This window comes from Hypanus sabinus, chromosome X1, assembly GCF_030144855.1.
Source record: "Hypanus sabinus isolate sHypSab1 chromosome X1, sHypSab1.hap1, whole genome shotgun sequence".
Taxonomy (NCBI): domain Eukaryota; kingdom Metazoa; phylum Chordata; class Chondrichthyes; order Myliobatiformes; family Dasyatidae; genus Hypanus; species Hypanus sabinus.
In genome coordinates this window covers 10,358,371-10,376,674 of record NC_082738.1, presented here as the reverse complement: position 1 = coordinate 10,376,674, position 18,304 = coordinate 10,358,371, and the positions used below count along the sequence as shown (strand labels likewise).

The 18,304-nt window shown below is 41.9% G+C and overlaps 1 protein-coding gene across 3 annotated transcripts; it reads left to right on the top strand.

Annotated features, from left to right (window-relative positions):
• The first annotated feature begins 14,701 nt into the window (after positions 1 to 14,701).
• On the top strand, positions 14,702 to 18,050 carry LOC132384446 (plectin-like). Of its 3 annotated transcripts, XR_009508899.1 has the most exons (3): positions 14,702 to 14,942; positions 15,221 to 17,624; positions 17,903 to 18,050. XR_009508899.1 is itself a non-coding variant. In XM_059955599.1 (2 exons), the coding sequence occupies exon 2, from the start codon at positions 15,388 to 15,390 to the stop codon at positions 17,299 to 17,301; it is 1,914 nt and encodes a 637-aa protein (XP_059811582.1). In that variant the 5' UTR covers positions 14,702 to 14,942; positions 15,221 to 15,387; the 3' UTR covers positions 17,302 to 17,895. The 3 variants fall into 3 exon arrangements, 1 of the variants encoding a protein (XP_059811582.1); XR_009508900.1 differs by having other exon boundaries at positions 14,702 to 17,624; XM_059955599.1 differs by lacking the exon at positions 17,903 to 18,050 and having other exon boundaries at positions 15,221 to 17,895.
• Positions 18,051 to 18,304: the final 254 nt, after the last annotated feature.

The window sequence follows — 18,304 nt, the reverse complement described above, 5'->3', positions numbered from 1 at the left end:
GGGAGGCCAGGTTTTTATGTACATCTAAGGCAGAGGTTGATAGATTTTTGATTCATCAGGACATGAAGGGATACGTGGAGAAGGCAGGAGACTGGGGCTGAGAGGAAAATTGGATTAGCCATGATGAAATAGTGGAGCAGACTCAAAATGGCCTAATTCTGCTCCTTATCATCTTATCATAGTGTACATAGACACTGACATGTGCATGCATGCACTTATTTGCAAACTATTGATTGTTAAATTTTATACCTGTAAATAGCTTACTGATAGTTTATTTTTATGGTAATGATTGATAGTTTATTACTAAGTTTATGTGCTGTGTAGCTTTATCATGTTGAGCAAAGTGTTTTTCATGAAATTAGTGCAACTTTGTTATGCTGTGTGTACTACGTGACATGACTTTTGAATTATTCTCTGGTCTCAGTTAAAAGTCGACTACCTTTGATTGGCACCTTTGCTCGCAGACACCAAGTTCTCCCATTATGAGGCATTTGTCAGTGTTCAGCTGAAAGCCAGCCTTTCTGCTTCTTTGTCATCGCAGGTAGATGACACCCTCAGTTATGGGAAGACGGCAGGAGAATGGGGTTGAGAGGGATAATAAATCAGCCATGATGGAATGGAGGAACAGACTCAATGTGTCGATTGGCCTAATTCTGTTCCTTTATCTTATGGTCTTGGATGTTGTCACCTTCTGCACACACCTGGCAGTTACCATTATGTTCACTGCACTTCTAAATCCTGTTTAGGTCCTTACTGTAATCTGTCAAAATACATCTTGACCTACTCCAGGACCACTTATCCACTTTGGATAAGGGCATCTTATTCAAATTGTGTATGAAATATTCTCAGTAATGAACATTCCTGATCACTCTTTCTATCAAGTTTTCTGACAATTTTGGTAGAGCCCGGTGCTGGTGTGATGTCTTACTGAGTTGGAATTGAGAATTAAGAACCGGTCTGGCTCATGAGCGTGATTCCAATGACTGGCATCCACCATGAGCCTCTGTCAATGCTGTGGAGTTTAGTGACTTTGGCTATTATCTCTTTTGATCATCTCAGAGTTCTCTCTTAATGTCATCTACCTTATATAGTGAATGGATCAGTAGTTTTACTTGGACAATTGCTGGTGATGTGATATGCAACGTGCTTGAGATGTCCAATGTTCAGCACGTTCTGGTTGCTTTTGGAATGGGTTGATTATGCTTCACAGTCTGCACATTGCTTTAGATTTTCCTGTGCTTATTTAGTTGTTCACAACATTGCCGATTGAAGATGGCAGGTCTTTCCATCTGCATGACATAGACCACACACTCATTTCATTCTTTTTGTATCTGCCACTAGTTGTGGGATTTTAACTCATCCACACACCATTAGTGGAAATATTTAGTTTCAATATACACTCAGTGGCTACTGTATTAAGTACTTCCTGTCCTCGTAAAGTGGCCAGTGAGTATACATTTATGGTCTTCTGCTGCTCGAGCCCATCCACTTCAAGGTTCGACATGATGTACGCTCAGAGATGCTCTTCTGCACATCACTGTTGTAACACTTGGCTATTTGAGTTACTGTTGCCTTCCTGTCAACTTGAACCAGTCTGGCTATTTTTCTCTGACCTCTCTCATTAACAAGTTGTTTTCACCCACAGAACTGTCACTCACTGAATGTTTCATTTTGTTTCTCACACCATTCTCTGTAAACTTTAGAGACTGTTATGTATGAAATTCCCAGGAGATCAGCAGTTCACGAGATACTCACACTGCCCCATCTGGACCAACAATCATTCCATGGTCAAAGTCAGTTACAACCCATTTCTTCCCCATTTTGATGTTTGGTCTGAATAACAACTGAACCTCTTGACCATGTCTACAATGCTTTCATGCATTGAGTTGCTGCCACAGGATAGGCTGATTAGATATTTGCATTAAAAGCAGGTGTACTGGTATACCGGATAAAGTGGTCGATGTGTGAATTTTTCTTTAGGATGCCTATCTATATTCATTTGTCAGGAGAGTTCCTCTGGAAAAAAAAAACAGAAGAGACAGAGAGAAGTGTTAATGGAGATGGGGCTAAATAGAGAAAACAGGAAGGGTTCTGGAACCCGCTGCCTTGAAAAGGGTGGGAGAGGCAGATAACCCTCATCAACTACGGGACCACTACTAGTTTTGGAATTAGACTTGGTGTTCATGTTTGCCCAGCACAGGCCATGATAGACTCATAGCCATTAGTCATTTTGACCTTCACCCAGAGCTCTGCAACCATGATCTTACCTCATGCCATCCACATACTGTTCACCCTTCACTGTGGATCTAAATCAGTTGCCTAAACCATGTGTCTCTCCATGTTCCCTCCTTTTCCTTAATCACCTCCTTGAACCCATTGCTTTGATCAAGCTGTTGCTCTCCACTCTTTATCTCAGTGTTGACCTCTGGATGTGCCTCTTTGAAGCACTTTGTAAGTCTCTTCATTGAAGCCATGTGTAAATGAGTTTATTTTAACTATTTACCTAGTTAAATATCTCTCAGTAAAAGTCCATCAAGCAAAAGTTATATTAGGGCTACTGTTATTAAGTCTGACTTATCAGTTGCATTGAACACGAAGTTTATTTGGATAAAGTGCAGCAAATAACACCACTGAATACATTTATTACCTCTCTGTGTGATTTAGAGGCACCACAAACGAGTGTTGTAAAATATGTGACTGCGCTTATTAACTGGTTTTCTCTTGTACCATGCCAATAAAAGTCAAACCTTTGCCCACAGATTAAAATTCCTTGCAAAGCATTTTTGGCTGAAATTCTTGCAAGCATTTCAGAAAGTGTGCTTACAACTCAGGATTTGAGGCCAATTATTTAGATTAAAAAGGGGCAGAAGATCTGTGAACAGTTCCATTTCCACAACCTCTCTGGCTGTGTTAGGCTTGATGTTTCTCAGTGAGAGAGGTCAGATTAAGGTTAAAAGGGTAAGCTTACAGGGTCCACTTTCTCATTCTATTGGAAATGTTAGAATCTGTGTCTCACAAGGGAACAACATACAGTGTAACCTCAGGGAATGACTGTGTTACCAGTAGTTCTTCCAGTGGCTTTTGCCACTCATGATCTGGGGCATGAACTTACAGTTGGAGCATTAATTTGGGCAATTTGGCCACATGAGGAGGACCGATTACTGAGGTGGAATGCCATATAACAAAGGGAGATGGCGAGCTGCGAATGGAGTAGGACACATCGAGAAGTCCATTCTCACACACATTGTGGTCGAGATTTATTCATCCACTGGAGTCTCCAGACACTGACATTCGAAGGTTGACATTCAAAGGAAGGGGATATGAGCAAAGTACATAAATGGAGTTAAGAAGGATCAGCTGTGAATAGGCACCAGGGCATCTGTGGCTGGTGGACATGAGGCGGCACCTATGTGATGAAAGGTGTTCTGACTTCTGCCTTCTTGCAGTTGGAAGTGTTAAAGTTGGGGAGTCCCTGAGGTTGAGACCAGGAGCAGAGACACTCCCAGGAGTGGAGCCAGGATTAAAGCCACTCCAGGGTCTAGTCCTGGATCCTGGAGCTGCAAGGACTATTGTTGGGAATGAAGGGTCCCGGAAATGGACCTAAGGCTGGGAGTGGGGTTGTGGACAATCTTTATGTTACATCTCCATCTAAATGTGCAAAGTGCAATCATAGTAATTTATAATAATCTATAATAAATAGAACAGTCAATGTAATATAGAGCACACTCAAATCAGCATGAGTTCATCGGTCTGATGGCCTGGTGGAAGAAGCTGTCCCGGAGCCTGTTGGTCCTGGCTTTTATGCTGTGGTACTGCTTCCAGGATGGTAGCAGCTGGAATAGTTTGTGATTGGGGTGACTCCGGTCCCCAATGATCCTTTGGGCCCTTTTTACACACATATCCTTGTAAATGTCCTGAATCATGGCGCTCACAACTACAGATGTGCTGGGCTGTCCACACCACTCTCTGCAGAGTCCTGTGATTGAGGGAGGTAAAGTTTCCATACCAGCCAGTGATGCAGCCAGTCAGGATGCTCTCAATTGTGCCCCTGCAGGAAGGTCTTAGGATCTGGGGCCCATACCAAACTTCCTCAATCGTCTGAGGTGAAAGAGGCGCTGTCATTCCTTTTTCACCACACAGCTGCTGTGTACAGACCACGCGAGGTCCTCGGTGATGTGGATGCCGAGGAACTTAAAGCTGTTCACCCTCTCAGCCCCAGATCCATTGATGTCAGTAGGGGTGAGTCTGTCTCCATTCCTCCTGTAATCTACAACCAGCTCCTTTGTTTTTGCAACATTGAGGGACAGGTTGTTTTCTTGCCACCACTGAGTCGAGAGATGACTTGAAAGTGGGGTGGGGATGAAGCAAAGAGCTGGGAAGTTGATTGGTGAAAGAGACAGAAGCCCATGGAAGAAAGGAAAAAAGGGGTGGGTGGGGAAGAGCACCAGTGGCCTTGTCCTGACAGTGGAGGAGTGGCCACCCATTTTAATTCCACTTTCCGTTCCTCTGTCCATCCATGGCATTTAATAGGTAGTGGAAGCTTGTCTCCATTACTACCTCTGGCTATAACAACCTTGAGGAACTACTCTTTTTATTAATGATCGGGATATTTGTGTACCCAGAGAGTAATTTTGGATGTCTGGGTGCTCTGCTGGTAGATGCTTTTAGACCATCTGTGTGAATCACTTTGTCCCAGTAAAGATGTTTGAAGATTCAGAGATCTTGTGCGAGGTACAGCATGCTTCTATTGTAAACAATTAGAAGACTGTTTTGCTGATTATCTATGCTCTGTCCGCCAGAAAAAATGGGATCTCCCTTTAGCCAGCCATTTCAATTCCACTTCCAATTACCATTCTGACATGTCAGTCCATGGCCTCCTCTACTGCCACGATGAGGCCCCCCTCAGGGTGGAGGAGCAACACCTAGTGCTCCATTTGGGTTGCCTCCAACCTGATAGCATGAACATTGATTTTTGAAACTTCCATTAATTGCCCTCCTTCACCATTCCCCTATTGTTGTTTCCCTCTCTCACGTTATCTTCTTACTTGCCATCACCTCCCTCTGGTGCTCCTCCTCCTTCCCTTCATTTCGCTCCTATCAGATTCCCCCTTCTCCAACCCTTTCTCTCTTTCACCAATCGATTTTCCATCTCCTTACTTCACCCCTCCCTCTATCCTGGTTTCACCTATTGCCTGCAACCTTGTACTTCTTCCTCCCCTTCCCCAGCCTTTTTACTCTGACTTCTCCCCTTCCTTTCCAGTCCTGTTGAAGGGTCTCAACCTGAAATGTTAACTGTTTACTCTTTTCCACAAATGCTGCCAGGCTTGCTGAGTTCCTTCAGCATTTTTTTTGTGTGTTGCTTTATAAACCATTTGGCAGAATCAAAATATCGAAGTTCATTGACTTTACAGTACTTTGTCTTACATAGAGTGAAAGACAAAAGAAGCCAGAAGAAGAAAGCCAGAAGAAGCGGTCAAGGTTAGTACAAACGCAACATTTAAGAGGCATTTGAATAGGTACATGGAGGGGAGGGGCTTGAAGGGTTATTGGCTGGGCCCAGGCAACTGGAGCTAGAAGGGAGGATGTCACGGTCAGCATAGACTAGTTGGGCCAAAGAAAAAAGGGCTGTGCTGCATTCCCTAGGTAAACAATGTCATTGCGACCTTAAGACACAGGAATAGAATTAAGCTATTTGGCCTATCGATTAAGCCCTGCCATTCAATCATACTGATCCTTTTCTCACCTCAACCACAGTCCCTGGCTTTCTCCCATAACCTTTGATGCAGTGTCCAATCAAGAACCTATTAAGTTCTGCCTTAAATACACCCAACAACCTGGCCTCCACAGCTACCTCATATGATCTCATACTATTTCATTCTTGGAATCCTTGTGAACCTCTTCTGAACCCTCTCCAATGCCAGCACATCTTTTCTAAGATGGGGGCCCCAAAACTGTTCACAATACTCAAGGTGAGGCCTCACCAGTGCCTTATAAAGCCTCAGCATCACATCCCTGCTCTTGTATTCTAGACCTCTTGAAATGAATGTGAACATTGCATTTGCCTTCCTCACCACCAACTCAACCTACAAATTAATCTTTAGGGTGTTCTACACAAGAACTCCCAAGTCCCTTTGCAACTCAGATTTTTGGATTTTCTTCCCGTTTAGAAAATAGTGTGCACATTTATTTCTACTACCAAATGCATGACCATGCATTTTCCAACATTGTATTTCATTTGCCACTTTCTTGCCCATTCTCCAAATCTGTCTTTCAGTAGCCTAACTGTTTCCTCAACACTAGCTGCCCCTCCACCAATTTTCATATCATCTGCAAACTTGGCAACAAAGCCATCTATTCCATCATCTAAATCATTTATACACAGCATGAAAAGAAGTGGTCCCAACACCAACCCCTGTGGAACACCACTAATCACTGGCAGCCAACCAGAAAAGGATCCTTTTATTCCCACTCGCTCCCTCCTACCAATCTACCAATCAGTAAGCATGGGCTCGTAACTTGGTAAGCAATCTCATGTGTGGCACTTTCTCAAAGACCTTCTGAAAGTCCAAATATACAACATATCCACTGCATCCCCTTTATCTATCCTACTTGTAATCTCCTCAAAGAATTCCAACAGGTTCACCAGGCAGGATTTTCCCTAAGGAAACCATGCTGACTTTGTCCTATCTTGTCCTGTGTCACCAAGTACTCCATCACCTCATCCTTAACAATTGACTCCAACATCTTCCCAACCACTGAGATCAGGCTAACCAGTGAGTAATTTCTTAAAGAATGGATGCAAAATACTCATTTAGTTCATCTGCCATGTACTTGGCCCCCATTATTATTTCTCTGGCATAATTTTCTAACGGTCCTCTATCCACTCTCATCTCTCTTTTATGTTTTACATACTTGAAAAAGCTTTTACTATCCACTTTGATATTCTTTGCTAGTTTGCTTTCATATTTCATCTTTTCTCACCTAATAATACTTTCAGTTGCTCTCTGTAGGCGTTTAAAAGTTTTCCAATCCTGTCTTCACACTAATTTTGCTTGTTGTATGCCCTCTCTTTTGCTTTTACATTAGCTTTGACTTCCCCTATCGGTCACGGTTGTACTATTTTGTCATTTTAGTATTTCTTCATTTTTGGAATACACATGTCCTGCACCTTCCTTATTTTTCCCCAGAAAGACACGCCATTGCTGCTTTGCTATCATCCCTGCCAGCATCTCCTTCCAATTTACTTTGGCCAACTCCTCTCTCAATCCACAGTAATTTCCTTTACTCCACTGAAATACTGTTATGTCAGACTTCACTTTCTCCCTATCAAATTTCAAGTTGAACTCAATCATATTGTGATCACTGCCTCCTAAGGGTTCTTTTACCTTAAGCTCCCTAATCACCTCTGGTTCACTGCACAACACCCAATCCAGAATAGCTGATCCCCTAGTGGGCTCAATGACAAACTGCTCTAAAAAGCCTTCTCATCAACATTCAAAAAACTCACCCTCTTAAGATCCATTTCCAACCTGACTGTCGCACTGAACCTGCATGTTGAAATCTCCCTTGACTATCATAACATTGCTGTTTTGACGCACCTTTTCTATTTCCCATTGTAATCTGTGGTCCATATCCCACTGCTGTTGGGAGGCCTGTATGTAACTGTCATCAACGCCCTCTTACCCTTGCAGTTTCTTAACTCAACCCACAAGGATTCAACATCTTCCAGTTCTATGTCACATCTTTCTACTGATTTGATGCCATTCTTTACCAGCAGAGCCACACCACCTCCTTTGCCTACCTTTCCTCCCTCCAATACAATGTGTAACCTTGGACATTCATATGTATATTAAATAGCTAGATCAAAAATAGTGCTGAACAGAAATAACATTAAAAAAGTGAGGTAGTATTCAAGGGTTCAATGTCCATTTAGGAATCGATGGCAGAGGGGAAGAAGCTGTCCCTGAATCGTTGAGTGTGTGGCTTCAGGCTCCTGTACCTCCTTCCTGATGGTAACAGGGTGAAGAAAGCAATCAAGTCACAACACTGAAATTCCTCCAATGCAAACACAAATTTCCTTAAATATAGAGATTAAGAGTGTACAGTACTCCAGGAAATGTTTCATCAAAACTTTCCTACATTTATACTCCTTGAAACAATGTCAGAGTAAGCAAAAATGATAAGACAAAGGCTCCTTATCTGAAAATATGCAATGTTCTTAACAAGGCAGATAAGTTGGCACTAATGAAAATCAATTATAGTTATGTATCAAGTGTCCAGTATCGATCAAGTGAGCAGTGTGGTGGAGCATGAGCAGGGGATGGGTTTCTCAACATGGATAGGATCTGTTGGTTTACCTATGCCACCAATAGATTTGGAGGATCTCACAGGTACTTTGAATATCAATGGGCCAATCAGCTCATTCAAGCTTGCTCCACCACTCAATAAGCTGAAGCAACCTTAGCTTTGGCATTGTTCCACTTTCTCTCCAGATCCCTTGACACATCTGTAATTCTTCTTCCAGAAATTTGCAGTCGACTGAGAACATAAATTCCTCCTCATCGCGTTCTGAAATAGTGATCATTTACTCTGAAATTTCCACGCCCCCCCCCCACCCCTGTTCCAGGCTCTCCCACCAGAGGAATCATCCAGTGACTGCTAATAAGATCGTTTCCCTTTCTTCTGAACTCTACTGAATATCAGCCCAATCTGCTCAAGCTCTTTTCATACATTAACCCCTTCATCCTATGATTGCATGCTGACCAAGGCTGGGGACTGTATACTTGGGGGTATTAGATGTTTCAGAAAGATGCACAGAAAGAATGAGAGGGTAGGGTGGTACCATTCATGAAGAATGAGATCACTGGAATATGAAGAGTAACTGTGCAGGAGCAGTATACACACTCCCTGGATGTACTCTAGGGCGCAGTATATATCATGAAACAATGGTGGATTTTAGTGAAGGTTTTACAATGATCTTGATAGATCGAATTATCATATATGTCGGTGAAGAAGCTACACTTTTTAAATACAAGAGATTGTGCAGATGCTGGAAATCTCGAGTATTGCACACAAAATGTTGGGGGAGCTCGGCAAGTCAGGCAGTATCTATGGACCCTGATGATGGGTCTTGATTATTTATTCCTCTCTATAGATGTAGCCTGACTTGCTGAGTCCCTCCAACATTTTCTGTGTGTTGCTTACATTTTTTAAGTAAGTTTTGGAACTTTCTTTTATCCTCCTGGAAACCCCTTGTTGTATGAGAGCTTGGAGGAGTGCACCAGTGTCAGGGGCCCAGTGTCAGTCCAGTGAACGTTGTGGTCCACCCGTTAGAACTGGTTGAACCTGAGAAGAGCCTTACTGTTGGAGATTGTGACATGAAGAGGATATGTTGGTTGACCTATGCTGCCGATGGATTTTGAGGATCTTGCAGAGATACCACCAACTCTCCCCAACTCTTTGACATATCTGTAAAACTTTCCGCTTCAATACATTCAATAATCATAATATGTTGGTGGTCTCCTCCAATGCTTCAAAGTACCTCCTGAACTACTGGGGGTGACCAGATTTGAGGAGGACCATCACACATCACCCTTTGAATAACAGTCTCTGTTCTATGCAATACACACACACACACAAAATGCTGGAGGAACTCAGCAGGTCAGGCAGCATCTATGGAAAAGAGTAAACATTTGATGTTTACGGCTGAGAAGGAAGGGGGGAGATGCCAGAATAAAAAGGCAGGGGAAGGGGAAAGAGGCTAACTGGAAGGTGATAGGTGAAGCCAGGTTGGTGGGAAAGGTAAAAGGGCTGGAAAAGAAGGAATCTGATAGGAGAGGAGAGTGGACCATAGGAGAAAGGGAAGGAGGAAAGGGCCCAGGGGGAAGTAATAGGTAGGTGAGGAGAAGTGAAAGGTCAGAGTGGAGAGTAGAGGATGTGGGGAATTTGTTCACCAGAAGGAGAAGTTGATATTCATGCCGTCAGGTTGGAGGATACCCAGACGGAATATAAGGTGTTTGCCCCTCCACCCTGAGTTTGGCCTCAATTTGGCACAACACATCGGAACAGGAATGGGAACCTAAATTATAATGTTTGGCCACTGGGAACTCCTGCTTATGACGGATGGTGCAGAGGTGCTCGACAAAGCAGTCCTCCAATTTACAGCAGGTCTCACTAATGTAGAAGAGTCTGCATTAGGAGCACCGGACGTAATAGAAAACTTCAGCCTACTCACAGGTGAAGTGATGCCTCACCTGGAAGAACTGTTTGGGGCCCTGAATGGAGGCGAGAGAGGAGGTGAATGGGCAGGTGTGGCATTTGGCGGCTTGCAGAGATAAATGCCGGGAGGGGGATTATTGGGGAGGGACAAATGGACAGAGGGATCCATCCCTGCAGAAAGCAGAGGTGAGGAGAACAGCATTTTTATAAGCCTTCCCTGGTTATACTCCCCAACTCTTCCTCCGCTACATTGACAACTACATTGGTGCTGCTTCATGCACCCATGGTGAGCTTGTCAATTTTATCAACTTTGTCTCTAACTTCCACCCTGCCCTCAAATTCACTTGGTCCATCTCTGACATCTCCCCTTTCTTGATCTCTGTCTCCATTTCTGTAGACAAACTGTCAACGAACGTCTCTTATAAACCTACTGATTCCCATGGTTATCTTGACTATACCTCTTCCCACCCTGTCTCCAGTAAAAATGCTCTTCCCTTTTCTCAGTTCCTTCATCTCCGCTGCATCTGTTCCCTTGGCGTGCCTTTCCTTTCCAGGACATTAGACATGTCCTCCTTCTTTAGAGAATGAGGTTTCCCTCCCTCTACTATTGATGCTGCCCTCACCTGTATCTCCTCCATTTCCCAGGCATTCATGCTCACCCCATCTTCCTGCCACCATAGTAGTGATAGAGCTCCTCTTGTTCGTACGTACCACCCCATCAGCCTCTGCATCCAACACATTATTCTCCGCAAATTATACCTCTCCAAAGGGATCCTGCCACTAAACACATCTTTTCCTTCCTCACTCATTTGAATTTACACCATCTACAGACTTCATCGTGTTTTTGACTCTGTTCTGGGTTTACCGAGGCCCCGCTCACTTCCCTCAGATTTATTACAATCATGTTCATTAATCACCTCCCCAATCTTCATTCCGAATGAAAATCCCGTTTGGCTCGTTGCCTGACCCTAATTACACCACCATCTCAATCGTCTTCCCAGCCACTACCCCATCCATACCACACCATCACACCACTACTGTGTCAGTCCATGGCCTCCTCTATTGCTGCGATGAGGACATACTCAGGTTGCAGGAGCAACATCTGGTCACCAACCTGATGGCATGAGCTTCTTTTCTTTCTTTTCAAACCTTTATATTATTATTATACAAAATAACAAGAGTACATCAAAGACACATACAATGTCTTAAAGGAAAAAAACAATGTTTTAAAGATTGAAAAATATGGTGACATAAAAAAAAGAAAAAAAAACCTACTAAAGCAAGAAAAAAAACCCATGAGGTGTTGAACCCCGGAGCCGTGCGTCATACAGAAAGCTTCTAAAGATAAACATCGAACCAAAGCAAAAAAAAACAACCAAAATTTACAATTAGATCGTGGAGGAAATGTATCAATTAACTCAAATGATAGTACCGAACAAATGAACCCCATCTTTTCTCAAAATCAAACATAGGTTCGAAGGTTGGACTTCTAATTTTCTCCAAACTAAGACATAACATCACTTGAGAGAACCATTGTGACAGAGTGGGAGCCGACGTATCCTTCCACTTCAACAGAATGGCCCTCCTAGCCATCAATGTAACAAACACATTAACATATTGGTCAGACAAAGAAATACCACGGATATTTTGAGGTATTATTCCAAAAAGCACAGTTAATTTGTTAGGTTGTAAATTAATTTTAAGTGCTATAGAAATTGTAGAAATAACTGCCTTCCAAAACTGTTTCAGTATAGAACAAGACCAAAACATGTGTGTCAGTGTAGCTGTCTCAGTTTTACATCTATCACAATAACTGTGAACATTAGGAAAGATTTTAGACAATCTCCTTCATTAAATAGTAACAATGTACAATTTTAAATTGAATCAGCACAAATCGGAGAAGAGTTAACCAACTCAGAATCCGCGTCCAGTCCTCCGTCATAAAACTCAAATTAAGTTCCTTTTCCCAATCTTGATTGATCTTAAATAAAGGACGATTATCCCATTGTAATAATAAATTATAAATTCTTCCAATGGAGCCCTTCATCAAAGGGTTCATGCTCGTAATAGTATCTAACAGGTCGGCATCCAATATGTAAGGAAAATTACTTAAATATTTTTGTAAGAAATGTCTAACTTGAAGGTATTGTAAGAAGTGTGAATATGAAAGAGAATATTTATCAACTAATTGTTCAAAAGACATCAGTCTATCTTCTTTAAATAGATTCAAAACAGAATTAAAACCTTTATTTTCCCAAAGTAAAAAAATTGGATCGCTCAATGAAGGCTTAAAAATAATTTTGATAAATTAAACTACAAAGTTTAAATTTTTTTGTAATTAATTTTTTTATTGGTTCATCAAACAAACATTTCCATAAGATGTATTTCAAACATTGTACATATATATCATATGATCATACATATCACAAAATCTCCACAAAGTATTTATCTGAGGTATACACTTATAGAAAAGAGTGGAAAGAAAAAAGAAGCAAAAGGAAAGAACTATGTACAAGTAGAGAGTGATCTTTTTTTTACAACAGATTCATTGATTTGTGAGAATAGAATAAAATAGAATAGAATAAAATCAGGTCTATGAGGCATTATGTAGTTAAACCATTTTTACCAGTATGAATCAAATTGTTCCGGCTTATGATTAACAGATGTTGTTATCTTCTTCATTTTGTAAATGTCCATTGTAATTTCCATCCATGTATTTAAAGTTGGGCTCTCCTGTGATAACCATTTCCTAGTAAGAGTCTTTTTACCAGCCACTAACAGTATATTCAAATATTTATCGTTTTTCAACCATTCTTGAGATATATATCCAAAATATATGGTCTTACTCTCTAAGGGTATTTCACATTTAAAGCTGTCTTGTAGGGCATTGTGTATCCCTCTCCAACAGTTTTTGATAACAGGGCAGTCCCAAAAAATATGATAATAATTTGCATTTTGATTTCCATAATTTCTCCAGCAAACAGGGAGGTTACTATCATAATGGGATTTCTGAGAGGGTGTAATAAAATGTCTTACCAAGTTTTTCCATCCAAACTCCCTCCATTTCTGTGAACTGGGACACTTCCTTTTCTTTCTAAATCTCTTTATTATTATTAATAATATGGACAGAATACAAATGATATATTAATAAAGAAATTACAAACATACAAATTCCATTACAGATGAAAAAAGACATAAACAATAGTTACAGTATAAGGGACACTTCCATTGATACCTCCATATTGTTGTCCATTCTTCCACAGATATAATTATCCCTCCTTCCTTCTCCCATTTTGTTTTAATGTATGAAGTCGAATGTGTTTTTAGATTTGACAACCCCTTATACATGCTTGAAATGATTCTACTACCATTATCTGAATTATATGCTTTTCTAAAGAGCTCTATCAAGCATGTACTTGCCTTGTCGCATCTGTAAATACCGATTAAAAATCTTGTTTTTCTAATAAGTGTTTCTCTTTAAGCATTTCAAAACTGAACAGTGTTCCTTCTTTCATTATGTTGCAAAGAACTGTTATTCCTTTAGCTATCCATTCCTTAAATCTAGCATCCAATTTATTTGGTGTAAAATCCGAGTCATATGCACACCATTTAAGAATTGCAATATCTCCCTCTAGATTATATTCTTTTATAGTAGTTTTCCATATTTTAAGATTCAATTTCACCCATTGGTTATCAATAGTATTTATGTCCTTTTGCAGGTTGTTATCAGCCAAAATTGCTTGTATGGGGATGGAAAGTACCCGCTCCTCAATGTTTTTCCATTGAGCGTCATATGATGGGTTACACCAACATATCACAGCTCTCAACTGTGCTGCAAAATAATAATCTCTAAGAGAAGGCAAGCCCCATCCCCCCTTTTCCTTTGCTAATTGCAAAGTTTTGAGATGAACTCTAGGCCTTTTACCCTGCCATATATACCTTGATAGCATCCTGTTCCATTCATTGAATTGATTTTGATTAATCTCTATTGGTAGGATCTGAAAGAGATGTAACAGTCTGGACAGTATATTCATTTTGATAGACTCAATCCTTGAACTGAGACTGAAAAAAGGAATCAGGCTCCATCTTGCCACATTTTCCTTAATTTTTTTTTATATAGAGGCTGGTAATTACATTCTGATAATTTTGCCAAATCCTTTGGCATAATGATGCCCAAATATTTGAATGACTCTGTGTGCCATGCCCAGGGGTATCAACTTTCAATTTCTCTTGGTGGGCTATAGTAATGTGAAAGTAATTGGGTTTTATCTATGTTGATCTTGTATCCTGATAATTGACCATATTGTTCAAAGGATTGCATCAATTTAGGTAAAGAGTATGTTGGTTGCCCTAGATAAATCAAAACGTCATCCGCATAGCAAGCCAATTTATGCTCTGTCCCTTTAATAGTAATTCCCCTGATATCCTCATTTTGTCTGATGTATTGAGCTAATGGTTCTGTGCTGTCTTTACGACAGTTATTTAGTTTATAATATTTTCGCTTAGTAATTCATTCAATAGTATTTTCTAGTTAGAATTAGAAGTGTTTAAAGTGTATTCATTGCATGTAAAATATATCGGCATGCGATGACGTCACATCCGGTTTCGCCGCGTCTTGTGGGAAAACACCGGTTTGAAATTAGCGCGAGGGTGGGGGCTTTCCACGAGGCTCACCTGAGCACAAGCAGTTTGCAGGCATGAGAAATCACAGTGAGAGCAACGCTGTAAGTTAATAGATAATCGATATATTGAACTAAGATGTTAATGCTGATCCTGTTAGAGGTAACGATGGTAGATAATGTTTATGCTTTCGTTAGTTAAAGAGTCGCGGATAGTTTGCATGGAAGTGTATTTAAAGTAGTCAATGGAGCAGGTAAACTCTCCCTGTATACTGCACCTTAGTGTAATGTAGTTATAGTCACCTTTGCAAGTATTTACACTTGAAATGTGATATTAAGGAAGGAACAAATACTGTATCAATCTTGTATTGTTTTATCAACAGTTTTCACCATATGTTAATGTGAAGAGTGAACAGTAAATGGTTAATCTTACTGCGATCTGGTTCTTATTAACTGTGGTTTATCCGGACGTTAAATTCGGCGTTTCGTTACACCCGAAGTAGAACGTGACAGTGAAAAAGCGGCATTATCAGGTGTTTCAAGTGCTGCAATGTCAGCTCAATCCAGCATCAAGTCGACGCCGCCCAGCGACAGGAGCAGTAAACCGACATCAAGTAAGCCCACCCGGGCGTTATCAGGTGTTCCAAGTGCTGCAATGTCAGCTCGATCCGGGATCAAGTCGATGGCGCCCAGCGACAAGGGCAGTAGAACGACATCAAGTAAGTCCGCACAGGCAAGAGCCAAGGCAGAAGCCGCCAAGGTGCGACTGCATTACGCCAAACAAGAAGCAGTTTTGAAAATTAAACTGGCTGCCAGAGAAGCCGAAAGGGCCGCCAGAAAGGCAGAAGCCGCCAAGGTGCTACTGAGTTACGCCAGACAAGAAGCAGTTTTGAAAATGAAACTGGCCACCAGAGAAGCCGAAATCCAGAAAGAAAGGGCCGCCAGAGAAGCCGAAAGGGCCGCCAGACAAAGAGAAGAGGCTGCCAGAGAAGCCGAAATCCAGAAAGAAAGGGCCGCCAGACAAAGAGAAGAGGCTGCCAGAGAAGCCGAAATCCAGAAAGAAAGGGCCGCCAGAGAAGCCGAAAGGGCCGCCAGACAAAGAGAAGAGGCTGCCAGAGAAGCCGAAATCCAAAGAGAACAGGCCGCCAGAGAAGCCGAAATCCAGAAAGAAGAGGCCGCCAGAGAAGCCGAAACCCAGTTGGAAATGGCAAAAATATCGACAGAGTTGCAAGTGCTGCAGCTAGAAAGAGAAGAAGAAGCAGCCATGGCGGAAGCAAAGTACATAGAAGAAGCTGAGGGGTCGCGTGATTTGACCGAAGTAAGATCTACTTTAGAAGGGACCAGACTGGAGCGCACAAGCGACTATGTACAATCTCAAATAGACAGGCAGGCTCGTCTCCCCTCTCCATACGTATTCGATAACTTCCCCAGCTACGAGGAACCTCAGAGAGTCACGATTGCATCACATCCATACGAGGAAGGAAATTTACCCTCACGGCTCCGTGATGAAGTCAAGAATGAAAGAACCGACAACGCTCCTTCACCCCCACAACAGGACGGCGGGGAGGGAGAGGTTCACTCCAGGACAACAATTGTCAGCTCGAACTGTACAGAAGTTTGCGGTCAAACTCAGTCAAGCCGTTCTTGTTCCGAGATCTGCCTCACTGAGGTGTACCCTAAAGAAGCACAACAAGACATTACCAAGCGTAAAGTAACCGACGAGACGCTAGGTCAGTCAGTTTTCATTCAAACCGAGGATGACAACAAACTTGCACAATCAGCTCAAGATACCATTTCTTTAAAAACCAAAGACACCAAGGTCTTCAGAGATGAAGCAAATAATGGGGTTGCCCCATTGCCTTTCAGAGAACCACGCCAGCGCTCACCAGATAACAAAGAGCAGGCAGTCAAACGGTTCACGTCCTTACGGAAAACCTGGAAAAGGAAACCTGAGATACAGCAACGCACCCGATTGGCCCACGAGGTACTGTGCACCCTAATGGCACAGGTCACAGCCATTATAAACGCACAATCATTCCTACCTGTGTCTTCTGACCCAGAAAACCCCTTTATACTTTCGCCATCAACGCTCCTTACGCAGAAGGCAGGAGCACCTCCTCCACCAGGAGACTTCTCAGACAAGGATTTGTACACAAAGCAATGGAGACAAGTCCAGGCTCTGGCAAATCAGTTTTGGTCCCGCTGGAGACAAAAATATCTACCTTCGTTGCAACAGAGACAAAAGTGGACAGAACCCCGAAGGAATCTTCAAGTTGAAGACTTAGTCCTGCTCAGGGACAAGCAGATCACCCGCAACAGCTGGCCAATGGCCAGAATCACTGCTACATTCCCTAGCGAGGATGGACATGTCAGGAAGATCGAATTGAAGACTACCGACCAAGGCGATGTGAAAATTTACCAAAGGCCAGTTACAGAAGTTATTCTACTTCTACCCAATGACTGATTAAGAGACTAAGTTTTGTACTCTGCTCATTGTGACCTTACGAAGGTCAAGCGGGGAGTGTGCTGTCTTTACGACAGTTATTTAGTTTATAATATTTTCGCTTAGTAATTCATTCAATAGTATTTTCTAGTTAGAATTAGAAGTGTTTAAAGTGTATTCATTGCATGTAAAATATATCGGCATGCGATGACGTCACATCCGGTTTCGCCGCGTCTTGTGGGAAAACACCGGTTTGAAATTAGCGCGAGGGTGGGGGCTTTCCACGAGGCTCACCTGAGCACAAGCAGTTTGCAGGCATGAGAAATCACAGTGAGAGCAACGCTGTAAGTTAATAGATAATCGATATATTGAACTAAGATGTTAATGCTGATCCTGTTAGAGGTAACGACGGTAGATAATGTTTATGCTTTCGTTAGTTAAAGAGTCGCGGATAGTTTGCATGGAAGTGTATTTAAAGTAGTCAATGGAGCAGGTAAACTCTCCCTGTATACTGCACCTTAGTGTAATGTAGTTATAGTCACCTTTGCAAGTATTTACACTTGAAATGTGATATTAAGGAAGGAACAAATACTGTATCAATCTTGTATTGTTTTATCAACAGTTTTCACCATATGTTAATGTGAAGAGTGAACAGTAAATGGTTAATCTTACTGCGATCTGGTTCTTATTAACTGTGGTTTATCCGGACGTTAAATTCGGCGTTTCGTTACACCCGAAGTAGAACGTGACAGGTTCCAGATATTGAATTTTTTGAAGAAGTTACGAGGAATGTTGACGAGGGTAAGGCAGTGGATGTAGTCTATATGGACTTCAGCAAAGCCTTTGACAAAGTTCCACATGGAAGGTTAGTTAAGAAGGTTCAGTCGTTAGGTATTAATGCTGGAGTAATAAAATGGATTCAACAGTGGCTAGATGGGAGATGCCAGAGAGTAGTGGTGGATAATTGTTTATCGGGATGGAGGCCGGTGACTAGCTGGGTGCCTCAGGGATCTGTTTTGGGCCC

Bases quoted from the DNA above. Each gene is read 5' to 3' on its own strand.
- LOC132384446 (XM_059955599.1), top strand. From the start codon at position 15,388: ATGTCAGCTCAATCCAGCATCAAGTCGACGCCGCCCAGCGACAGGAGC.